The sequence below is a fragment of the Cuculus canorus genome, chromosome 1 (assembly GCF_017976375.1).
Source record: "Cuculus canorus isolate bCucCan1 chromosome 1, bCucCan1.pri, whole genome shotgun sequence".
Classification (NCBI taxonomy): domain Eukaryota; kingdom Metazoa; phylum Chordata; class Aves; order Cuculiformes; family Cuculidae; genus Cuculus; species Cuculus canorus.
In genome coordinates this window covers 103679041-103705587 of record NC_071401.1, presented here as the reverse complement: position 1 = coordinate 103705587, position 26547 = coordinate 103679041, and the positions used below count along the sequence as shown (strand labels likewise).

The 26547-nt window shown below is 37.5% G+C and overlaps 1 protein-coding gene across 4 annotated transcripts in view; it reads left to right on the top strand.

Moving 5' to 3' along the window:
* USP25 (ubiquitin specific peptidase 25) overlaps nucleotides 1-26547 on the top strand; it is a 91334-nt gene that overhangs the window by 8072 nt on the left and 56715 nt on the right. For 3 of the 4 annotated variants that reach the window (XM_054065467.1, XM_054065477.1, XM_054065487.1), the window contains exons 2-4: nucleotides 10383-10460; nucleotides 11532-11676; nucleotides 21036-21159. In XM_054065467.1, coding sequence (XP_053921442.1) covers nucleotides 10383-10460; nucleotides 11532-11676; nucleotides 21036-21159 — 347 coding nt within the window. Of the gene's footprint in view, nucleotides 1-10382; nucleotides 10461-11531; nucleotides 11677-21035; nucleotides 21160-26547 lie in introns of those variants that run through there. The other variant, XM_054065498.1, reaches the window with a different exon arrangement.

Genomic DNA, 26547 nt, shown 5'->3' with positions numbered 1-26547 from the left:
CAGGCCAGCTTATCAAAGTTTAGGTGTCAATCAAATGTAGATTGTCCTTATAATATACTTGACTGAAGCTTTTTTTAGCTATCAGGTGAAAGCATATTTTTAAGCTTTACAGTAAACACATGTAGACAGAATAATGTATTTAGTAAATGCTTTTTCAGACAGGCATTAGTGTTTTCAAGGCATGATCCATACCTATTTAAATTTAATTGACCCTTTTATATTACCTTGGTCTAGAAGAATTCTTGGAAATTGGATAAAATGACCTTGTATGCCTCTGTTGCTCATTACTAGTTGATGTGTGATCATTTCGCTTGTGTTGTACGTCATAATGCAGAGGGCTCCCTCTAATTAAAACAGGACATTCACTTCAGATTAGAGTCTGAGCGTAAGATGTAAAAGTTTTGGATTGTGACTCATGTAGCTGTATTTAATGCTGTCTATTAGTGAATAGTAAATACTGGGCTCAAGTTCGCACATGGTTTCTGTGACAACTGTTGTCACAGCTGTATGACTTCAAAAGTTAGGTATCTGTGCTGAAAATTTCTATTCTTACTCTCAAACAAAAAATTAGTCTTTCTGAATTGCAATAAAATTTCTATTAAAAAAAACCAAAAACCCCATGCAAGTCTTCAAGGCCTTGAATTTAACTGTGTTTTCACTGGGATTAAGCCAGGAAAAAAAGTGCTACATGGAAGTTGAAAATAGTATTCACTTACATTCGGGTATATGCAGCTGGAAAAGGTTGAGTGTACACAGGCACATGACATCATTCTTAGAAGAAGAGAAGATAGCAAGAACAGAGTCCTACTCCACTTATCTTTTGTGTTCAGTTTCATTTTATTCCTCTGAAAGTGAGCTGCTTTGAAAAAGTAATTTCTTATGGAACCACAGGTGCTGGAAATGTACTTTTTTAACGCTTTCCAAAGTGCATAGGTAGACAGGCCTGGTTAGGAGACAATACTATGTATTTCATTGTATCCTATAAATCTGATGTTATGACTGAGGAAGTGTTTCTGTATTTTGCAGTTTTTAACTTTTGCTTTGTTTTGGTGCAGAATCATGGGAAAATACAGAATGGAAGTTGTTAAAATTGTAAATATCTGTGTATTTTTTTATTTTATTTTTTTAAACAAAATGGCTAAATATCTTTTGGACAGCTTGCAAAGCAAGCGTTTCCCTTTTTGGTATTACCTACTTTCTCATTTGTGAGCTTTTCTTCAAGGTCTGCTCGTGTCTCTCATGTAATTTCTCATGTTTGAAGACTGTGCTCTTTTCATTTAGAGACTTTCCCGGTACCATTGTATTTTCTTACATTATGACAGTATAATTATTTGGTGATGGTAATCAGTGAACATTTTTGATTCAGGCATGTAAGTTTATAACTTTTTTCCTTTTTTTTAAAATGGGGTACTAGAATTAAGTCTTGTCTTTTCCTCAGTATTCCTTTGTTTGGAAATTGAAAAAAAAACCCCATAACTTACTGGTAACTTCTACAAGTTGCTTCTAGTCTTGTGTGACGTCTCTTTTGAGAACCCTGACAGAACAGTAATTGTCCCCTTACCTAATGTTACTGCTGGAAATAATTGTAAATTTTATGTTTCACATTATTTTTCAAAGATGTGAACTCTCTAGAGGATTATTTCATACACTTTTTACTCAAGTCAGTCTATGAAGTTTCAGCTAGGTGTATGGGGAAGAAAGATGGAGAAAGTCACCATTGGTGATACTACCAGGACACCACCAAATGGGGAAGATGGACAGGGCTGAATTGTAACGAATAGCGGTTATAAACAGAAGTTCTTATAAGTTTCTAGGGATGATCTCCTAAAACATTCAGCTTTCTGTGGGACTTGTGGCAAATGGGCACTTCAAGATAAGGTAGTTCAAAGCCCATTAAAAAGAAAAGATTGTCAGGATTTCTTTTTTTCTTTCTTTCTGAAAGAAAGCAACCTGGAAAATTCCAGCTGCTTTCTGTGGAGTACTGTGCTGAATTTACTATTTCTTTAATTGTGAGGTAGTAAAACTATATGCTAATCCTCAGTACAAATCTTAACATATTTTTAAATACTATAGCGTCTCTGTTGTGTTTGAGGTTCATTTTAATTCTAATGTCATCTGCATCCATTGAGTTTATTACCTAATGAAAATAAAAGCTGCTCATTGACCTTCAGAAGCCAACAGTCCTTGGTGTTGAAGTGGCCTTTCTGCAGGGATGCCGCACGTGCCAGCGGCTACCTCGTGCTTGACCTGGGGAAGTCTGTCTCGCTGGAGAAGATGGAACTGCTGTCGGAAACCTGTCACCTTGCAGGCAACTTATTAAATACTGCCACAGATTTTAGGTGACTTAATGTTATTTGAAGTCTTGTTCTTCTGAGGAGTTGATTTATCCCAGCAGTCCACCATTCCTCCCACCCCAGCCAATAAGGTGTGTCTCTTCACAGGATTTCTTTTTAAGTTATTGGTAGAGGGCAGAATAAGCTATTAAATTATTTTACTGAATACTGCAAATAATGGTGCGTGAGTTTTGTGATGGAATTGTCTTGTAATGCACCTTGGATTAAAAGTTGGGCTGGGGTAATCTATTGAGGCTGCAGTTTAAGTTAATCTATGGAAGGCCTCACTGCAGTGGGGTGGAGGTCCTCCCCGCTGCCCTTTTTCACCACTCCCCTGTGTCATTTCACCTAATTTCTTGTGGCCCAGGAAGTGGGCAGCAGAAGGCAGGGTGGTCAGGAGCTGCGCACTGGCTGGCTGAGCTGCTGGGGAGCCTATGGGTCCTGCTGAGAGCATTGGGGTGCCCCAGGCTTGGGCTGAGCTGCTGAAGGTAGCCTTTTGTTTATGGGACTGTTGCTCTTGGAAGACTGGAGGCCCAGCGTGGCTGGGTATGTGCACACCAGGCCCTGGAAGTCAGATTAGAGATTTTTTTTTTTTTTTAAAGAGCCTTTATCAAAAGGCTCTCTGTTATTTTTTTCAATTCTGTTCAACAGACAGCTAGTCTCTTTGCCCATATGTGTCGCTGCTGTTGAATACCATAGACTCTTTGTAATACCGACCTGTCCTAAAAAGTTCAGTGTGACTTTTATTTAGGATTTCTGTGCTGTACTATTCTGAATTTAGTGTACAAAAATTGTTTGTGAAATCTTCCCTGCTATCACTTAGCTAGGTAGTATAGTGGAGTTGTATGAGGTGGGATCTTTGATACTTGCACCATTAACAGTTGCATAAATGAAGTCTTTTTGGATGTGAACACCTAAACCAGGAAGCAGAGAACAGCATGCACAGTTTCAGTTCATGCAGGAGTGGGCTTGAGCGTATGCATTTACATGGTGTGCGGCTTTGACCACTGAGGCATGGCAGGAGCATCAGATCCCTGTTGCTGTGTAAATTTTATATTCATCTCTTGTTGGAGTAAGTTCTCTGCAATAATGCCTAAGTAGGACTTGTCTCTGACTGGATAAAATTTAGATTAAAATGAAGGCAAAAAACCAATTTATTTTTATAAGACTACTGCTCCACAACAGTTTAATCCAGTGGGAATAGGCACAGTCTTTGTCTTGTCCTCTCTCTTGTCCCAACCCTGGCTCACTAAGACAGCAAGAAATTAATCAGAAGCAAGGTGGTTTTCTGATGGTTTATTGAGAGCTGGGGCTGGCTTGTCGGAGGTTCAGGCAAGTGCCAGTGCTGGATCCAAGGGAGGAGTGTCTCATGACCAGAGTGGGTGGCATCTGGCAACATCAGTTTAGGCTGGCCAGCACTGGCAGGAGCTACAGCCTGCAAAGGACAGCCTACTCATCAGAAGCAGCCTGTGGTCTGATGGCACCTTTAAACTTTATTGTTTGCAAGTATTGCAGAGTCTGGGATTCAACCCAGTTGAGGACGCTTACAGCTTCCAGATTTGGTTGTTTTGTTCCTAGTGGAGTTGTCCCCATTATCATCACAGCAGAGCAAGAATGAAGGGACTAGCTTGGAATTGTTTTCTTGGGAGCTCTTCTGTCTTGTGCAGAGCAGGGTGAGATTATCATGATGGTTATTTGGAAAAAAAACAAAATCATACCCATAAAAAAGATAAACACTTGAAGGGAGTTGAGAGGTAGGTCTTCGTCTGTCAGTAACAGTTAATAAATGAAAGGACTCTGAAGAGCCTCAAAGGTGAGACAGAATAGCTTATATTTGAAGTGATGAGTTAAGCTGTGACTGGGATGCAAAGGAAAATATCTCAAGGTGGGAAGTTAAAATGTGGGTTTTCGCTGCATCCTCTTAGACCTTAGATGAACAAAGTTTCATGAATTGTTTAAAAGGCATGCAAAAGAACATTTTAAATAGCTGCTACAGTAAAATCATGGCACCCTGGGCAGTAGTCTTTCCTGTGAGAACAGCGTGTCCTTTTGCTTCCTTGAAGTAAGTTTGCTTGCAGTGCAGTTGCAGGTGGGCGATTGTCTGCTTTGCACAAGCTGCTGCTGTTATTGGCAGGTTTTGGCAGTCTGTCTGGAGCAATCCTGGACTGAAAATCTGCAGTCTCTGTATATGTCCTTTGCTCTCCACTGGTGATTTTGTCCAAGCCAAAGCTGAGATGCATTTTGCATTTTTGTGTGTATAAAAATATACCTTTACCCAGTTTCTTAGTGGATACGGTGTTGTGCAGAGGATTCTCTCTCCATGACTGAACAACAGGTAACCTGGTTAGCACATACCAGGCAAGGGAACATAATTTTGCTGTGTCTTAGGAAGGTACTGTAAGAATGAACACCTTAAAGACAGTGCAGGGATTTAACTTGGTCTTTGCACTAGAAAAATACTGCTTTTAAAAATATATGTATACATATACCCACTTTTTAATTTACCTATTCATGTATGTATGCTTATTCTGTACACAAATACACAGAAATCTTGAGGAAAGAGATGGTTAAGAGCAAAGCCACGCAGCAAAACCTTCTGGAGCTGACTCTGTTTTCCCTGTGTTTCAACCTAATATCTTCTTGGAAGGAGTTAGGTTTTATTAGCCTGTTTGGAACTTGACCAACAGCATATTTAGTTGGTGGTGAGTGTATCTGTGTTGCTGGAAGCCATAATGCTCAGCAGTGTATGGGGGCCTTTTAAGTGTTCCTGGGAGATATAGTTAATGTGGCATAAAATGACTTTCACACTAGTAATTGAGAGTCTGTAGTATACTCCTCCTTTGTACATTTCTTATTTTTTGTTTGTTTGTAGCAGAAGCTTAAAGCCTTTTTAGGGAGGATTACATTCCTATAATCTCTCAGTATTCTCAATACAGCAACATCATATGATGAAACTAGCTTATTAGCTACTTGTCTGCAAACAGTACCCCTAGCAGGTCCTCAGCATCTTGGGTTGTGTTAGAATTGTCTTGAATGGCATTGCACGAAATATTTGATATTAGAATTTTCCTCCAACAAATAGCTCTTATAAATTGATTTTGCACTGGAAAGTAAAGTAAGTGAGTTTTGTTTGAAGGAACTGAGAGAAGATGCTGTTCTTGGTATTTGTGTTTTCCCCCCCTTTCTTTTTTGTGTCTAGTACTAGTATTCATCCCTTGAAGGAGGGGATTCCCATAGTTCATTTTCACTATGTACTATTTAAATGACCTCCGTAGTGGGGCAGTAGGCCTTGTTTTCTCCTGGTAATGGTTGGACCATCTCATTTATTGCTAAACATACTACTTTTTCTATGCTTGGAAACTAAAGATGGTTGTTTTGTCTTGTGTTGCTAATACAAATATTTGGATGCTGCCATCAATAAAGCTAAAGCTTGCACATGTGCTTCTTGGGAAGCTACAGAGATGAGAAAACAAACAGACTATTTTTCCCTTCCAAATTTATCTGCAGTAGAATTCAGAATCAATCAATTCATAAGATTTGCCTTATCCAATAAAGCGTTTGTGTAATTGAGCTTTTTGGTCTGATTTTGATAAGTTATCAAAGAGTTTACAGTACTGTCATGGAACTATTTGGGCCCAGCATCTTCCTAAGCAGATAATATTGTAAATCTTTTTCTGCTTCACTGGTGCTGGCTCAGCTACTGAATATGCTATTGTGTGAGCTTATAAACCAGATAATCTTAATTGGGCATTTCCTGTGAGGGAGGGATGGCTGTAAAAGGAAAGAATTGGAAATAAGGGCATGCATTCCTAATATACAAATTTGGCTTCCATCCAGGAAAATCAGACCACTTCCTGTTAGTTAAAATCTTCCAAGAGCTGAAAGCCTGGAGATACATACCACATACCTCTGGGAGCCAGAGGAAGGGGGAAGCCTGAGAATAGATAGTTCACAAAAGCTCTGGGGAACGAATTTCTGTGATGTGGTGGGACTGAGGGATGTGAGCAGTTGGATCTCGGGGCAGCTTGTAGAATCAAGAGGACCATCTCCTTTCCCCACAGGGATTTGGGTTGCCCGGCAGTACTTGCATTTGCAGAGTCTGGTGTCACAGACCAGAGCCTTTGTAGTGTTGGGTCAAATGCAATTCAGGCTATATGGGTTATGTTTATGTGTACGTTACATATTTGTGTGCATGTATAACATAACACATTTGATGGTGCACTCTGCAGATACATGTGGAGCATTGACTTACTAAGCTGGAGAATCTGTGTTATAGGATTATGTCATGTAAATTGGAGGAAAGGATGGCAAATAAAAGTGAGAGCAGGCAAATAAGCTCTGAAAGAATTAAAGTGGGTTTCTTTGCACCGGTAGTTGCGCTAGGTTCTATTGGAATAATCTCTTTGGATCTGCATTTGAAGAGAGAGGTTGCTTATTAAGCTGAACTAAAGTGCAGTGAGTCAGAATTTGAACCTCTGCTAATGAAAGCTTGAAAAGAAATAGAGAAATGGGAAAGAGCTGTGTTGAAAAAAGGAAGCGGCTTGTTTGTATTAGGGCTGTGAGTTGTGTTCTGGATCTCCCTTGCTGACCTGATTTAATTAACATACATTAGTGTATTAGTGTAGATGGTACAGATGTTTGTTAATACTTGTAGGCCACTTTCTTAATTTTTTAGGTTGCTTTAGCATGGTGTGAGGGTTTTTTTTTGTATTTTTGGTAAGCCTTTGAATGAAATATGAACGCAATTGTTTAGCATATCTATATTAGTGTGTATGGTCAGTTAAGGGTCTACACGCTACAGTCACTTCTACTCAAGATAGCCCAAGCTCCAGGAAGATTAAAGCTTCTAGGGTAGATGTAATCAGATGTAGCATTAATAGCAGTAAGGGAGAGTGACATGCTTTGTATGTGGAAGTCTGTCACGAGTATTCTTTTAAATATCAGTTACAATACAGAAGAGACTTAATTGTTCAGCTGTTGCATTAGAAACTGATCTCCAAACTTCAGTCATGTATAGTAATAAAATATGGGGGTTTTTTAATCATCTTATAGGCCACAGTAGCATTAAAGGAAGTGCAGATGTACTTAATTACTTCATTCTTGATGTAACTTTAATCTCATCTCTCTGAATATGAGTACGATTGTGTTCCTTAAACTTCTTAAGTGAAAAGAAAAACAAAAAGAAATTTGGTCTTCTCCTCTGATAAATGAATGAAGAAAGAGTTTGGTGTCACTTGTCATGAAAACAAATAGAATTACCTGTATTAATGGTGTCATGTGTGATAGTGTATTGTCAATATAATAATAAAGGAGAATAATCGCAAAGTTAAACATGAAGTTGCAAGAAAGGTCTATACACAGTACAGATCATGCAGTTATGTCAGATTTGAGAGGGGAAAGCAGTGAATGCATGGAAGAGAACGCCACCAGTCTAATACTGCAGTAAGGAGTTTTTAGCTACCTTACACAGTTTCAGAATTGTTTCTGAAGACCTGGTGGTCTATTGGGTAGCAGATATTAGGGGAACGCACTGATCAGGTGGAAACCACTTAAATTATACTTTTTATTTTGTTACTTGCTTTTTTATCTTTTTCCTCCTCCATCTAAGGAGGGAAGTGTATAGTCATCCTTTGAGTTATGCATGATTTGAAATAACTTATTTAGACATTAATGGCAGCTTGTTCACATTTCCCTGAAATGACAGTAGTGTCTAAATCAGGTGTTTGTGTCACCAAAGCAGTTTACCCCATTTGAGGTATTCAGGATAACTGTTAATTTTCCGCGTAATTTCTGTCATTTGTAACTAGGATGCTTAAGGATCCTCTGTGTTGTTCACTTATTACCATCTAGAAATTTTGGTACTGAGTGCCTTAAAAAAATGTGTTTAGGTACTTAAATAATCTCTTGATGAAAAAGGAGCATATCTGTGTCTCGAGTCTGAGCTGTTAAATATGTATATCCTTGGGAAGAGGGCCTCGAGCCATGTCTTTACACCAGAATACTGAAATCTGGATGTAAACTACAGATGTCTAGGTTTATAAGTTGCAGCTGTGCTCATAAATTAACAGCCAGTATTTTGAACTGCTACGAGATTGTTTGTTGGTAAACTATGTCTCTTCTGTTTTTTCCCTGATCTCTGTTAACAACGCATATCCTTCAGTCAGCCTTTCCAAGTGTCATGTATACTGTGGAAGATACAGGAATCTGTTATAACATGTTATAATAATTCATAGTGAAACTGTTTTCCATGTTATTAACCATCATGTTGGTAGCAAATACAATTAGAAATCTGTTTTTCTGCCGTGCACTGCACTTGAATTACTCCTGTTGTAATTACTTCTCCCAAATACTTGGACCCAGGGGCAGGAAACCAACTTTATAGGGGAAAACAAGTTCTGCCTTTGTACGGTGCTATGAAATGCACAGAGTAAACAAATGAGGGGGTGAGAGATGAGGATAGAGAGGGAATTTGTTTTCCTGCATCACTTCACTTTTCTTGTGCCAATAGCAAGGTTTTTAAAAAGAAAAGTTGGGGGGGGGGAGAGACAAGTCGGGTTGTTAGCAATGTCCCTTAGGATCATAAATGAAGGGAAGATTGTGTATGTAATTCATAAACATCCTGAACCATACGCCTTCTATTTCAACTTATTAGGGCATGAAGCAGTGCCTGCCAGGTTAATTTCACACTGGGGAATTCATCATTCATGCAGTTCTTAATTTCCTCTTCTATACAAAGCTGTGATAAGGAGAGAAGAAGCGTATTTGAATATTTGATTCCAAATAGTTAGTTCTAAAGAAAAGCATTTTAGAAGTAGCGGTAAGACAATTATAGTTGTTTTTTTTCAATTGAATTTGGAGAATAACATGTGAGAGTTTGTTACTGATAGGAAATATGGTTTTTGTCTAGCAACAAACTATGCTTTAACTTTTGTCTGTACTTTAACAAAATTTTCTCTTTTATAGATCAAATTATTGTTTTGAGTTCAGGATGTGGTGGGCAAACAATAAAAAAGAAAAGCTGCTTGCAAATACCACCAAGTTTTTCTCCTTTTCCCATCTGCCAAAGGGAAAATGTTAGTGTGAAACAATGATCAGTCCTCTGGTTCTTCATTGTTTTAATGGTTAATATGGTTTTAATGGTTAAAATGGTTTTAATGGTTAACTGGAGTTCAAGAATTGTTCCATGCTACTTCCTCCCTTTTGCTTCTGTGATGTGATATCAAAGCATGACCAGTGAGAATCATCTATTGGTTATAAACAGAAGTGGGTCCAGATTTTTATTTGGGATGGAGGGAAGCCTCAAAATTCATATTTATTGACTGTTTTATAGACTCATATCCTCTTTTTTCTAACTCCCAAGTGTTACTTGAAACTCAGTCACAGACACTGACTGATGTTGTGATATGGGAGAGTTGGATTCAGCTGCGCTAGGAAGGTGGTTAAGATGGGTTCCTTAGGTTTTGCTTTAATCTTGAGAAACTGTTTTTTGTGGATATTTTTATATCCTTTCTCCTAAAACATCTAAATAATCAGTAAAGATAAATTTCTTAGTTTTGATGTTGGAATTGCTGGGAATTGTGTATGTTAAGAAAATAGTGGGATTGAGAGTAATTGGGAGTTGAAGGAATTGGTTTTGATGGGAATTTGGTCAAGTATTTCTCCTCCTGCCTTTGAAGACCGAAGCTGTGAAGTTTTATTTGTTTAGGAGGGCCAGCCGTGGCTTTGTATAGGTGCCTTAAACCCATGTTGCATAATGTCCCACATCATCAATTTTTTTGGGTTGTGGTTTTTTGTTTTTGTTTTGTTTAAAAAAAAAAGCCAAACCTCACCAAAATGCACAATACAAAAACATTATATTTGGGAATTAAAAGTGCCCACGTTGCAGGAACCAAGACAAACTTGAATAACAAAGGTTCTTCGTCTTTGTGGTGCATAAAGCTTATATGGAGATACTTTTTAATGTTTATAGAGAAGCACACTCTTGTAAGTGTTTTGGCTTTGTTCTTATTTGGCTCTTATGTTATTGTGATGATCTGTTTTTGTTTTTAGCACCAGCAAACATTTTTAAATCAGCTGAGGGAGATCACTGGTATCAATGACATCCAGGTACTACAACAGGCACTGAAGGTAAGATGGATGTATCTGACTTCTAGCTGAATGTGTACATCTTCTAACTGATTGTGAAAGCTATGAAGCTCACCCTTTCTTACGTATCTTCCCTTCCTTCCTTTCCATTCACAGTTTGAACACCTTTTAGATGTATTTCAGGGTGGAAAAAGCAAATGATGGCTTGTTCATTTTAGAAGGAATCTTGATTTCTTTTGGTACTGACAAAAATTAATCTGCTGTTCAAAAATGATAACACAGGAATGGTATGACTTGCTTTTAACTTCTGCCTAAAGTGTTTTGAGATACTGTGGTGCTTCTGTAGCTGGTCAACTCCTCGTAAGTCTTGTTTTCTTGTCAAGGTGGAGTTAAGTTTTCTGTCATGGACAGGAGGTCCTGCTCCGTATGTAGAGTCAGGAACTCTCCCTGAACTTGCCACCCTTTGCTAATTTGCTATAGTTTCACGATTTTCTTTTAAACAATTATAAATTCTTTCACAGCATAGAAGAGTTCTTTGATGCAAGTAGAGAATGACAGGTCTCTTTGCATTGTTTCCCCAAATATATGTATAAATCAAATCATATTAAAAAAGTCGTCTCCCTCAAGCATATCTTTTTAGCCATTTATACGTGATAAATAAAAATTCAGTGAATTTAAATGAGGTGTATATATAGAGTTGTTGTGTCAGATTCAGCATAAATAACGTACACAATTACACCTCAAAAGCCGGTATTCCTGGCTCTAAAAATGAAATGATAGCTTTTTCAGAAGAATTCAGCTGACTGCTGTTGAAATCTGAGAGTGTGCTGATTATGCTTGTTGAGGGATTGACTGAAACTACAAGAGCTTTAGTTATTTTCTGAAATAAGTGGAAATCCTACCTGAGTAAATTTTTATAAGATGTTTTATCTTTATTTTGGTTAAAAATAGTGAATTATGCAATATATGTCAAGTTTGTAAACTTTCTAATATTTCATCTGAAAATACAACATCATTGATCTTATAAGTTGCTTGTTATTTTGTTCTTCGCTATTTAGAAAGATTTAAAAAGGATGAAGGGACTCTGATTGCCTTTTCTGTTGATGCTTAAAGGACAGCAATGGTAATCTGGAGTTGGCTGTGGCTTTCCTCACCGCGAAGAATGCCAAAGTTCCCCAGCTAGAGGAGGCAACTTACTACCAAACAGCCCTTCCTGGAAATGACAGATACATCAGCGTGGGCAGCCAGGCAGACACCAGTAGGTATTTTTTCTTTTTATAAGCTTAGTTTAAAGGCAAGGGAATTAAAAGCTTGCCTGTGACTATGAGATGGCTGTTAATCTGCCGATAATTCTTACATAAGAATTTGTGGCTTGTTATGTATCCTTTCTTTTGTTATTTCAGTGTACTTTTTTAATTTTAGATATTCTTAAGCATTACCTTTAACGTACATATGGTAGTGATCAGAGAGTGAATAACTGGGTTTTCATTCTTGTTTTCCTTTTTGTTTCTTCCTATTATAGGATTTATTTTGACGTTGTGTAGCAAATAATTTGAGGCAAAAGCTGGATATTCTTTTGTCAAAATAAAATATAATCATAGTGGAGTATGTGTCTGTCTTAAGCATACTAAGCTTTAGCATACTAAGTGTAACTTCTCCCTGACAGAGATCATTTTCCCAAAGAGAGAAGCAAGAAGTTAGGGGTGCATTTTGTAGTAAGAAAGTAGGTATTTTATATTAATATTAAATATACTTAATTTTAAGCAGTTTTATGTAGTTGATACAGAAGGTCCCACAGCTTGTATTTCTCTGAGCTATGTTGATTCTATTCCTTTGCTTAAGTGCATAGTTATTTTTATGGGTGAGAAAAAATGTTAAATGTGTTTTGCAAATAAGTACGGAAAATAACATAGAAGTTGTCAAAGGTAGTTTTGTAGAGAAATTGATTTCTGTAAAATCTTAGTTTCATGATACTGTATTTACATTCCAACATTCTAAACATGGATGTAGATCATGTTAATTGTATATTGATCCTTTGACTATACATGCAGTACATATATGTAGCTTTTATTAAAGGAGTAGAATTATTTATTTTCACACATAGGAGGATTTTTTCCCCCCTTCATTTCACTTATGTTGCGGTGGTGCCATTGTAAAGAAGTTTAGTTGGATTGCCTTGTCATTTGTACAGTTGTCTTTTTGTCTCTGGCACCTTGACATAAACATTTTTTTAACTTTTCTATTTTTTAATTTTGTTTTTGAGATCAGTTTATGCTCAACTTCTCAGATCTCAAAACTGCATTTTAATCCTTGGTGTTACCAACAGCCCCGTATAAAATGCCCTGAGTGTGTTATAGGTTCTTGGATTATCCCCCCACTAAGCTTTGAGAGGGGGTGGTGGTTTTGTTTGTTGGGGTTTTTTTTGTTTGCAGTTTTTTGGTTTTTGTTTTTTCCTCCTCTTCTTAAAGAAAACACACACAAAATCCCACCTGTAGTTAATTTGCAGTGTCAGAAAATTGACATTGAGGAAACAGAGACTGTTTGCATCAGACTTGGCACTTGTCATAGTCTCCAGTACTGAAGATCTACTATGGCAGTGGAATAGTAAGCTGGATTCTCTTGCAGTCTGTGTTTAATTAGATTTGTTAGCAATCGCATTAATTGAAGTGTTTAGTTTTGCTGTCACTTACTGTGCTTTACAACCTTATTGAAGATGTGAGGTGACCACAGGGGTATGAGAGGGGAGAGTGAAGCCTGTGGAATCTACATTACCCATGACTGATGGTTAAACTGAAGAAAGTAAGTCTTGAGTTGCACATTCCAAGCTGAATTTTAGGATTCTTTTCTTGAGGGCTGAAGGCAGATCAGGATTCCTTACAGTTACATAGCTGTACAAGTCAGTAATCAAGAAGTGCCAACTGCTGTGGAAAAAGCAGACAGATTTTTTTATTTTAAATTTATGTTTTACATCTTTAGTGTCTGATCAGGTGCTCACTGGCAACAAAGACGAGTCCTTTGCTAGTCTTTGCTGTTTTAGTTAGACTGAAAACATGTTATGAGGTAAAGGTGTCTTGGTCAGCTTTTCCTCACATTGGAGGACCCATGGGTCAAGAACTAAACACCTACAGCAGAACAAAAGTCTAAACCAGTTTGATCACAGAGCCGCCCCATTGTGATCTAGTGGAAGCTGCTTCTTCTAGGAGAAACCTACACCGCTTCTGTTGTGATCTGCTTGTCTGTAACTATATTGGTTATGAATTTAAAAAATTAAGCTCTATTAAAATGGATGAGTTTCGGGGCCCAACGTTAGTAAATACTGTTATGTAAGAGAGTATGGTGAAAGACAGCAGATGGCTTGGGACAAAAGAATAGAAGGGTGGACGTAGATGGAAAACATTCAGCAATGATAGCTCCAACCATGAGCACTCCCTTCTGCAAAGAACAGTATTAGCACTTCTCAGTAACTACGCTGAGTTGCTGACAGTGTCTTGCTTTTCAAATCTGACTCCCTTTTACTGTCCCACGTAGATTACATGAAGATAATTATAGTTCGCCCTTACTGTTACTTACTGCTTAACTAGCTCTGTGCATTTGGAACTTACAAGGTTGTGAGTCACCAAGCTTCGTGGTCCTGCCGAGTTAAATCATCCAAACTAGGGATGAGAGGAAGTTACAGATAAATATCAGAACTGTCTTTTATGCCACAGAAACACTCCAGCCACTTTACAAAGGCTTTCGAATGTATACCTTGCATAAAGGTATATCGAATGTGTTCTGTGAGCTTGACTGACTGCATTTCTTTGAAACGGTTACTTAGTCAAAGGGTAAAATAAAAAAGTATGTCTATAACTTTATGATCAGCAATTAGCTTGGATTGTGCACTGGCTCTTCCAAAAATGATAGCAGTCATTCAGCTCTTTGAGAGTTGCATTCTGTGTTGCAGAAGGTACAAGGAAACCGGTTTTCTCCTATTAGCAAATGCAACAGTTCAGCAGCTTCATAATGAGTTTGCATAAAATTTACTTCTGTTTAAAAGCAAAGGCTGACTTGCACAATCAGTGTTATTCATGATGCTTGCCTGTTCAAAATGGCATGTGCAAGCACCTGCAAGCATAGCTTTTTTACGTCAAGAGTGATGCATATTTTACCTATCTGATACCTTTGCAAAGTCAGTGGTACTCTTGGTGTTTTTTTACCCCTTTCTGCAGTCTGTTAGTGAGCAGAAAATGCTTAAGCATTAGATTTGCAGTGTACAAATGAACACCTTTAATCTGAGATCGCTAAGTGTTCTGCTTAGTAGCATGAATCCTAGGCACTGCACTTAAAGCAAAGCAAAAGAAGTTTGGTCGTGCTTTCCACTATTTTTAGTTTATTGATTTCTCTAGAAACCTTTTTTTCCTAATTGAAGTAATTAAGTGTATTTTCATCTGTGGCTACACGACAGAACTGTTGTATTGCTAAGCATATATCCATTTCCTTCTTATTTGAGAAACTTGCAGAACCCAGGGTTAAAGGAAGCAGCAGAATGAAGAGAGGACATGTATTTTAGAAGTTGTATTGTCTTCAAATGAAACAGCTGTCAAGACAAATACTCTCTCTCCCTTCTTTTGAAAACTAAAAAATCCTTTTCACGAAAAATTAAATTATTAGTCTTTGCAATTGCACGTTCTATGGTCGAAACAAAAGATTTTAAGTCTTTTTATAAGGGCACAATGCAATGTAACTAGAAAATGACACTCACTAACTTAAGGGTTGAAGACTTAATTGCTTCTAGGGACTTGGCTTTGTATATTTTCTTGTTCCTAGAGATTGAGCCTTTGTGTATGTTTCAAAGTAATTCGGTCAGTTCTTTCTGTGAGATAGATTTAACTGCACCTAAACCCTCCTGGAGTGATGTTTATATAACATTTCTTAAAAAACCTTCTGTTGTAAAGACTTTGAAAAGTTTATAGAGTAATTTGTTTTGATGCTTCACTGTCCTTACTTTTAGACTCCTAATGTCTTGCCTAAATCCCGCTTTCTTCAGGTTAGGTCCTTTATTCTTCATGCTATCATCTGTGGAGATTATAGCACACTTTATTGCTTTTATCTCTGAAGTGTTGCATGCTGGTGTATCATAATGTCTGCTCAGACTTTCTGAGATCTAAACTAAACAGCCCAAATTCTTTCCAAGTCTGTGGATGCGTTTCCTATGCCTATTGCCAATTTTTTTTTTTCCACTCTTCTAGACCTTCTCTAATAGATTCTCCCTTTTTGGGAACTGTGGCACTTAAAAGAGTAGCCAATCCTTCAGCTTAAGAGAAATGGGTGAATGTTCATAGATGTCCATGTAGTACTGTGACAGAATACCTCAGTGGAATGCTTCATGTTTTCTTCAACATTGTCATGATGTGAATTGCAGGCTGAACATAAATCAGCTGTAGGTCCTAGATCCTTCTTGGCGCAAGTCCTAGTCAGTCCTTGTTCTATAGCTGTGCATTTTCTTGTGCATTTCGTTGTTTCTTTGAGTAGAATTTGATACTAGTTTCTTCTGTCGACTTATGTAACTTGGATATCACTATGTGTCTTCATGACACTTCCTTCTATTTCAAAGATTATTTGTGTCATCTCCACACAGATTCCTGGGAGTGTCTCCAGCTTCATGTAGCAGAGTCCCTGCTTCAAAATGTCAGGAGTCTTGTATCTTGGGGGTCCTCCTTCCATCTTACAGATTCACTTTTTCCTTTGTTCTGTGACTACCTCTCTCCTTCCGATACCTATCAGTGTGAGAATTGTCAGTTTAAGGTGTTAGCATCCTAGGACAGCATAAATGCAGCCTAGATGAGGAAGGTAGCTAATGTTTGCTGGCTCTTTCATCAATAGAGCTGTTTGGGTTGGCTAGGCGGCTGTTGGGATGCTCTGTGTTCTTTCTACATGGCTGTTGGGATGCTCTGTGTTCTTTCCACATCTAGTTTTAACTGGAACTGTCATATACAGCCAATTAATTTCCTTTAATTTTTCAAGTAGGATCTCAAGACCGTCATGAGATTTAACATCGCAGAATAGACAGTAAAATACAGGATCTTGCTTAGCTCTGCTTGTAGTAAACACGACTGATGTAGTCTCAACTTCTTCTTTTTCCCTTTTTATATTATTGATATGTTGAAATTGAGTCTTGCTGAATTTCCATGCTTTGCACTTGTTTACTAAACACAGCAGGCCTGCCCCTTAATTTTCCTCTCCTTGCGCCAGCAGGTGTGTCACTGGTCGTTTATTGCCTGTCGCTAGGTTCAACTTCTACTTCAGATCTGTCTCTCATGCTGAGTTTCCCAGCCTACTTAAGTTTGAAGCTCCTACTCTCTGCCTCTTCCTGGTATAAGTAACAAATCAGTAATGCAGTAATTATTTTAATGACCTAGACGATTTCTGAGTACGAAACATTTATTTAAATGATGATGGAGACTTCCTAAGTAAACAGATTGATAAGAAGTTGTTTTAGAAAAGAAGATAGATATCTATCTATCCATCTATCTATTGCTATATATGGTGTGTGAATTTACTATATATAGATTAGCACATTTGTCACGAATTTCAATGTACGACTTAAAATTTCTTTGTAGAATTACAAACTGTGTCAAACTCTCTGGATCTTAAGTACCAGAAGCACACAGGATTATATTATAATGTTTTAATCGAAAAATATATTTCTTAGTGAAACACTTGATTAATTCTGCATATTAATTTTAGTTGAATAAACATGCATGTATTAAGCCAGACTCGTTTGATGAGCAGCTTCATTGTTCATTAAGAATTTTTTTAGAAGCAGACTTTTTTTTTGTTTATTTGGTAGTCTATAGCTTAGTTAAAAATATTTGCATTTTCTAAGGCTGCATGACGTACAATAAAATGTACCTCTGAAGATGAGCCACTGAGAACTGAAGTTTTACAAAAGGTTTACAAAATCAACATATGTAAATTAAAGGCTGGTACTATAAAATTGGATAAATGGCATTATTTTTAATGCCTTTTATGAAATGCATCTTTCAACCTGTCGCAGGAAACTGGTGTGTTTGATAAATACTTTGCGTAAAAGTTGGCTGCTTTTTTTTCCTTCAGACTCAGACCTTAAACACAGAAATCAGTTGGTCACATGGGAAACTTGAGTAGATCAGTTTCGTGGATCAATTCCACTACTGATTGCTGTAAAATAAAGTCACAGGTTTGAATTAGCACTATAAAAGTGAAGTGAAATAAGCATTTCAGAGCTAGGTTAATGTTGAATTTGTTAACGATTAAGAGAGAAAGCAAAGCAGTCATACTTGTAGAAAAACTGCTTGAAATTTTCATATCTTTTCACTAAAAAAAAGGGAATCCCCTTGTCCCCATGTAAGAATTTACAAAACATGAAGGTACTTTAAAAACACACCTGCTCCCCCTCGCCAAATAAATTTTGGCATAAATTTCATATACTATATGTATGTGTATAATCTATAACTAACTGATAGGATTGCAAAATGTGCAGTCAAGCTCATATATATATGAGCTTATATATATATATATATATTTTTTTTTTTTTTTTAAAGAGAAGAGTTTAGTCTTAGATCATTCCCTTGCTGTTACGACTTCTATTGAGATCTCCTCTTTATGATCCTGTGATTTAAGATTCAAGTCTTGGGTGAGCTGTTGCAGCTTAATGAGTTAGTGTCAGCTGAGATGCTGAAAAAGACCTTAGGCCTGCTCCAAGTACTGCAAATGAGGTGAAATACAGTAGCTTCAATCTCCAAAACATTTTGATTTTACATTTGCTACAAGCAAAAAGTTTGCATGGAGTGTGTTACCATGGATCAACTGATATTTAGAAGTATATTTTTCTGACATAAGATATGCTACGTAAGCATTCTGTGACACGAATTAATGGCACCACTCACATGTGGTGGTAGTATCTGGCAGGAGATCTTCACTGTAGTGTCTTTTCTTATGCACATCAGGAACAATATATATGTGAAAACAACATCTTTATTGTCTGCTCCAAAACCCTTGCATGCGAAAGGAAACTTTCTTGAAAGCAAGTGGAAGTCAAGGATTTGAGGCTTTAGTAATAAAGTGATGGAATTGTTGGTAATATGAATGGTAATAAACTTGTGAACACATGGAGTGGTCATACATATTAATAAAGATTAAGGAGCTAGGGAGGTGAAAAGAAGCTGAATAATTTAATGCAAGTGTGAGTTGGAGTTGACCACGATAGCGGGTTTTTTTGTGTGGTGGGGTGTGTTTTTTCCTTTTTTTTTTTTTTTTTTTTTTTTGTGTAACGGAGCTTTTGTTGAACTCATAACCCAGCTGCAAGCTATGTGGTCTTTTCTGGAAAATACTCCCTATATAAAGGAGCTTACTTTCTTCTCTGTTGTTGTGTAAAAATTTCATCACTCTTTATCTGACTAGAGACTAGCAAAAGGAATATTCCCCTCTGTAAGTAGTTGATTGGAGTAATCCCTTCCTTCTCCATCAGTATATGCATCTGCTGGATTGAGGTTTACTCCTTCTTTAGTTACAACCATTGTTACTACTTGCAGAAAAACATCTTGTGTCCAGTGGAGATGAGGTGCTTGTGTGTGACTACCTGCAAATGGGTAGAAAATGAAGCACCACATTTTAGAGCATAACAGGTACAGTGGGTACTCATGGGATCCTCTCATTGCTGTTGACCTTTCTTCTGCTCTCGAGCTGAAGAATAGAGACATGCTTACATGTAACCCAGGTTCAGGTATTATTTTAGCCTGAAATACATTTTTTCAACATAGCAGCTGATGTATCAAAACTCTTCTGGGTGAGGCTTCTGCTGGTAGTTCTTGTAGTTGCTTTAGTACTTCTGAAGGAGAATTTAAGACATCTGAGTTGAAATATCCTGATATGCTGGAAGATCTGAGCTGACGATAAAAGACATAAGAAAACTGTGAGTTTTGTGAGGTGCTAGTTTTGTGGTCATAGTGTTTTTCCATACTTCCAGATCATGACAGAGCGTCCAGTGTACTCTGTAGTCAAGAATGATTCCTTTAAAAGCTCACTAAATAAAACAGTAATTCAGCCATCTTTATTTGGAGGAAGAAAAGGCTAAGCTGAAAGCTGATTTTTGAAGACATTGGTGTTAAGCGAAACACTTCTTTTACAAAATCTTTTAAGTTTCAGCTTTCTGTGAGGACAAGTCATCCGATTTTCTGTTCATACACATCTATGGCAATGATTTTTGTATCGTAACTTCAGTGTTTTGTTTTGATCTGATTAGAAATGACACAGACGAGTAAACTTTGGCAAGTAGGGGAAGCGGTCTCTGTGATGAGTCAGCCCATCCAGAAGAAGATTCAAGGCTAGGTGGAGAAGCTCTTTGGGTATGAGTGATTGAGCTGGCCTGTGGAAGGAGAAATGCAGGCAAGCTGCTCATCTCTGTGAGCAATTGCCAGTTTTGAACCAGTATCTGCCTCTGCTATAGTCCTTTAGTTTCTACTGTCCAAACAGCAGGCTGGAGTCCCTTTCCTAGCTCTTTGGGTAAACTTTGGCCTTTGAGGAGGGAGACTGAAGCCAGCCAATGCTCCATGTACATGGCTGTCTAATTGCACATAAAAGTCTCTTTTTGTACTTTCTCCGCTTTTTTGACTTGGAAAAAGAGGCTTTTGGCCCTCAAAATTGTGATAACCAATGACCTTGGCTTTCCTTGAAGGTCTTGTGCAGTTGACTGTTGGACCGGGCTGCTCTGGAAGTGTAGCTCTGTCAAATGTGGGGATGATTGGTGTCATGGTGTGATGTGGGTAGTGAAATTCTTTCTTGCTTAGGAGGGGAAGTGCTGTTGCTGCACTCAGGAAACAGGGAGGTTTACAGAGGATGGTAGTATCCAGTCTTTTAGATAATGGAAGCTGGAGAGGAAAGCAGAAGTAGAGTTGTTTTCATCTTTTTTACTCAATCAGTAGGTCATCCAGCATTCCCCATATGTCCAAGTATGGATCCTCATTTTGACTTCAGTATTTTTCTTGATTATACTGTTGAGATGGGATTCTTCCAGTAGACAGAAATTGCACTAAAATACATTCAGAAAAGGAGTGCACCAACAGGATAGAAAATATTTATGTAAGGAATTCTCCCACATGTTACGAAACCGTATGAAAGTATTTGGCTCACCAAATGCACAGAAACAGAATTTGGGGTTGTACTGGGAAAACTCTGCACATATTCCTCCATCAGGAGGGAAAACCAACTATGCTCAGATAAGGTATCCTTTTGAAGAGAAGGTTGTCTTCGTGATATGTTTCCTGGAAGCAACTGATTATGGTAGTTGAAGTAATACATTTAAGTGTATTGCTTTTTTTTTCAGGAACTATGGATTCCTAGATTTGTTCCATAGCTTTGTGAAACTTTAAGATCATTAGGAGGAAGGAAGACTGTTGCCCATCATATCTTGGGAAGAGCAAGCTGCTGAAGGTTTTTATTTGGCTTGGAGTTGTTAGCAGGGTTAGTGGTTGGAAGGGTGCAGGAGGGATGGACTGAATGGTGCTCAGCAATCCACGTGGGCTCTCTCTCCTCTACAGTAAAACTTGCCTTTCATTCTGTTTCACTTTTAATTTTGAGAAAGATAGTTTTGCTTTTCAGATGTGATTGATCTCACTGGAGATGATAAAGATGATCTTCAGAGGGCAATTGCCTTGAGTTTGGAGGAATCAAACAGGGCATTCAGGGAGACTGGAATAACAGATGAGGAACAAGCCATTAGCAGGTAAACGAACAACTTATATAAAGCAGAAATTAAATTAAAGAGTTGGAGATTGGCCTGTATTGTTTTTTTTTAAACTTTTAATTTAACAAAGAATAACTTGTTTATTTTCACTTGTGCTACTGATATGCCTGGCTTCAGGATGTTGCTTTAATGTATTGTATGTTCTACGCTGGAAAACAGTCTGTTACGTGTGGGCTAGGATTTATTAGTATGTGTCATGTTGATGTGTTTGTTAAAATATTGAGGAAGTGAATGGAGATAGAGGATTACAGTCATATTTAAGTAGGACCTAAAACTAAATGTTTCTCTTGTGTGTCAGGTAAATAGCAATGAAAAATATAATTAAGCTAATAAATTCTTTGTCCCGTTTCTTGCAGTGTTTGCTTTACAGTAACATTTTCTTACCTCTGTGCTAAGGCTGAGATTGAGGAGGGGGTTAGTAATGCTATGACTTGAGTATACTAAGAGGAACTGCTGTATTTTAGCTGAACTATTTTATTAACCTGCTTAACAAATAGGTTTTAAAAGCTTTGAGTGAAGTTAACTTCTCAGTTTAAAGTTTTATGAACTTAACTTTCTCAAGTTGGATGTGATAAGAGTCTAAGTTAACCTTTGATCAGATTTTACAGTGACTTTTTGTACAGTGTGTGTGTTTATATGAAAATATAATTCTGAAGTATTTGGGACTTGAACCAAGCCTGACTATAGCGTTCTGTAGGAAGAATATTGTTTTCTTTTCATCTGGCCAGCCTTGGGAGGAATATTTGGATTCTTTCATCTGTTGCTGGTCTTGTTCTAGGGGGAAAGGGCAGTGATTTGACAAGGTTAAGCAGGTTAAGCTTTTACAAGGTTAAGCCTCCTTGTAAAAGACTAATTTTATAAAAAAAATTATTTAGATGGGAGAGATTTACCACAATAATTCTTTTCTTCAGTTCGCTGTATTTAGCAGTTAAATAGTTTATCAGAAAAGTCCAACTATGAGCACTTGGAGAATGTTACCTTGTCTACACTAATTTTCTTTTTCCTTTTGAAAAATCAGTGTACTAATTGTGAGAATAAACATACACCTTCCTTTCCCCATTTGTGATAAAAGCCATCTTATGTGAGTTTAAGCTAGCTTATTTTAGGAGAGACAGATGGGATGAAAGGGGTTTATATTCTCATTAATAATTGGAAGTTTTTTAAGGAATGTTTTTTTCTAAGGCCTCAGTATGTGCATGTATACAAGATTAGGGCGGAAGTTCTGTCCAGTTTTGATTCAGAAATTCAGCTCTTGCATGTTCCTTTTTGAAGGACAAAATTGTCATAATTGCAGCTGTAATTCAGGCAGACATTCAGAAAGATGGACCTATTTCTGGAAGTAGAAATATTTTTCCGCTCTTTTTTTTTTTGGCTTCCCCAAGCTTTGGATGCTTCTGCTGTGATCGCTTCTTGGGAGCCTTGAAACCTTGTTTTTTTCCTGTAGAATTTGTTTTTCACTTCTCAGACTAGAAAGACATTTGTGCCTTATTTGCTTAGCCCATAACTAAGTATTATGAATACATTCTACTTAAATTATGGTGTATATTTTCAGGTTACAGAAAACAACAAAGTATGCATTTTTTTCCCCATATGTACAAGGGCACGTAGACAGTCTGTTCAGTTACATACAGAGAAACATGTTGGTGCTCTGATGAGATGTATATTTGATGGCATAATCACACACAACAGCATGTACCAAATTAAGAGCTTGTTGCTACCAAGAGGGATATGACCTAGACACCGTACCACATACTCAGTACTTGCTGTAGTAGTCTTTGGAGCATTTGTTGCATGAATTTGTTTCCCAAAGCCATAAAAAAGCTATTCAGTAAAAGATTCAGTGTATCGTGGCACAAGGAAGAGAAATGGGACTCTGCTTGTGAATGGAGGCAGGGAAGAGTGAAAATCTAGAGAGTTTTGGCAGCATAGGGGTGGTGGATTAAATCAGTGACCTACTAAAACACTCTCTGAGTTGATTGCAAATCGTGTCCGAGTTGTACAAATACAGGAAGTTCAGAATTCTTGATCTGAACTTATCAATCAGTTTCCTTAAGCATAGTACTTCAGATTTATTTTTTTTTTACTTTTAAATGAAAAAATCACTTTGTAGTTAACACCCTACAGAAGAATGTTGGCATTCCAAAAGAAAGCACAGTGTCTGTGCAGGACTTCTCAAAACAAAAAGGGGAACACTGGTTGTAAACAAGTCAAGCTGCAGCCTTTTACTTTTGTTTTTGTAAGTTAAATAAGAAGCAGAAATCAAGCAAGTCCATAATAAGCAAATTAGACTATGGAAATCTTTTATTTTTAATAATGTAGGATGTGTGCATATTTTAATAGTGTTTGGTGTGGAAGATGTTTTCTTCAAAGGTATTCATAGTAGTTTGGAACCTAATTTGCAATGATTTTGTTAAGGTTTCCAAGGGAGCATTGATGGAATTTCTCGACTTCTGTAATTAATGTAATGCACGTAGGATTTGTCTTCCTGGATGTAATTGCCTTGTGCTACTTAATGAGGGCCGTTATGATTGCTGAGATGAGTGTAGTTGAAATGTCCAGTTGTCCAAGCTGAGCATCATGTATGTGGCATGTTTAAAGTGGTTTTTTTACTGTTCTCTCTTTAACTCTCCCAGGGAAATATGCATAATCAGTGTATTTCCTAATCCAAAATTTTCTCCTGTTTATATTATTTTTCATGAATTGAAGGAGAATGAGGCTGACCAAATAGGCCTTCACTGCAGAAGATAGTAAAATTTGTAACTGAAAGGAAAAATTAGCTGGCCCCTGTTGTGCCTAGCGTAGTAGCCATATTGAGATGAGAGCCCATACTGTAAGTGCATAAGGATGTCCAAAACCCCTGGACTTTTTTTTCTTTTTCTTTTTTTTTTTTTTTTAAGCGTGGTCATTGGAACTGCTGGGGACTGTGGCGAAGCATTGTGTGTTTTAGATCAGTGGTGAAACTGAGGAGGGTTGTGGGATTAGGGATGTTGCTTGATGTTTAGTTAGAAGACCGTCCTGATAGAACAACCTTTCTTTGCTCTTTTTGCTGAGTAGCTTGCCAGAGTGAGCTTTTTTGCAGCATGTTTAGTGTGCTTCCTCAAAATGGTGTGGCTGAACGTTTATGCTGTGGACTTGCGTTGCCTGAGGCTTATTGCATTGTCTGGCATTGTTTGGCCTCATGCAAGCAGCTCTTGAAAGCTGTTCCGCAGTTCCCAGCGTGTTATGGAGAGAAATAAAACCCTGTTTGCAAGTCCCATGCCAAAGCTGGCATTTACTAACCCTGACTTCAGAGTTTTCCTACAAACAAGATTCCAGCACTTAGAGGTGGGGAAGCCTTTGTTCCAATGGGACTGGATACATGCTATACCCTGCATGTAGCTTATGGCTCTGTTGCTAGTGACTGCTGCTGTGGTCTCTGAGGGTCACAAAGAGGGTGTTTGAGCCATGTAATCGGAATTGCTGGATCCTTGAGCATCCTTCCAGAAATCTAGTACACTTTATTGAAAACAGTGTGTGAGAGAGATTCTTTGTCATAGTCTTCCAAGTCAGGAATGTATGAATATAATGAACATAGTATGAATATAGTGAACATTATAGCGTAAGAGCTATACTCACTATGCTAGTAAATACAGTTATTTTTGTAACTTTTGAGCTGATTATTAGATTCCTGTTTACTGTGCTCACTTTAATTTTGTTTCACATCACAGCTATTATTGTGACTGAAAATGAATTTGGCACATAGGATGTACAGCTATTGCACATGCTCTCTGAGGACAGATAATGTTATGACTGAAAATAAGGAAAAATATAATGAAGCCTTGAGAAGCACGTACTTTATTAAGACATGGAAACAGAGTTGAGGTGGAGCTAGAAAGCAGGAAATCCCTCACCTGCTAAAGAAATGCAAACAAATACAGGAAGACATTTTAGTAGTTAATTAAGTAGGTAAATGGTAATACCTTGGGGTCAAGGAGCTATTTCAGTTTGGGGAATATATATATATTTCTGAACTTGTATCTTGAAATATCTTGAAATATTCCTGAGCCGGGGGAGGGAAGAAGTTTGATTATTTCCCTGAAACAAAAGTGGTATGGAATAGGTACTGTTGTTGTTATAACATCATTCTAAATTTTTTCCAGTCTGTCAAAATCTTCCCATCAGTTTTAAAGGTCCCTTGAATTTAGTTTAAACAGGAGTTTAGGTAATTCTAGCTGAAGGAGAAATCATTTGAAATATGTATGACATTTGTTTTGAATTAATTTATAATTTCCCCAGCAAATACTTTTTACTCTAAGGAGACATGCACTGCTCATCTCACACTTTTGAAGGATTGTATCAGTGAGAATGGAAACGAATTTGACTGTGTCTTTACGTTTTGGGGTTTACTTGCAAGATAACATTATTATATGTAGTGTAAGAGCCTTTTACACTGAAGAAGCAGTTTCCACCTCTATATATTAAGAGACATCAGAGCAGAAAGCCTTAGAGGATTATAAGCCTGTCCTTTCAGTGTCTTTTGAAAAGATGATATGCTGTTTGAGTTTATATGTCAAAATCTAAATATCAGAAATTGGCCAAGTTTATAGGTCCTTCCACGATACATTGATATAAAAGTGGTATTTAAAGCAAATGGGCTCTCAGCTTCTGAGCGTTTCTATTTTTTTTCAAAATAAGTAGCAATAGCAAATTAGTATGTTCCCCAAAAGCAGTTATCTACTGTAAATTCAGATAGTGCTTCATAGTTCTTGTATATCTTGCAAGATAGCTTTTCTTACTTTGACAGGAGCAGAGCTTTAAACAAAAATTTACAGTTAGGAAACTGAGGGGTTGCATCCTGTGGTTTGGTCCCCTGTTTCTTTGTTTGTTTCCTAATGCATTGAAGCTTTGTGTAGTAACTCCATTTACTGACCAGCCCATCTTTGATGTTTAGTGAGTCTAGTGAAGGGGGCAACCCCTAAGGCTGCGCAGACTGCTTCAAAGTTTCTTATGCAGCTCCTGTGATTGGCAAATGTAGTCATTCAATAGCAGCCCAACCTTTTGTATGATACTCGGATGAAATGCTTGGGGATAGTAAGTGGTGCACACTCTAGGCAACTTTGCTTATCAGTTATAGCCATTGTTATACGACCTGACTGTGTCCATCTCCATCTTTCTATTTAGACTATGTGGCTGCCACAAATTACATTTAAGGTGTTTCTTGTCACCAGGCTAAGGATATGTGCTGATACAGAAATACTGTGTTGAGAACCTTGACTTTGGGAGCATAATGCACATCAGATCTTACTGTCATGTGAAATATGGACATTCAGCATATGTCACATAGGAATAGTTTCCTAAGAATGCGGTCCTTGAAGTGTACAATTAACT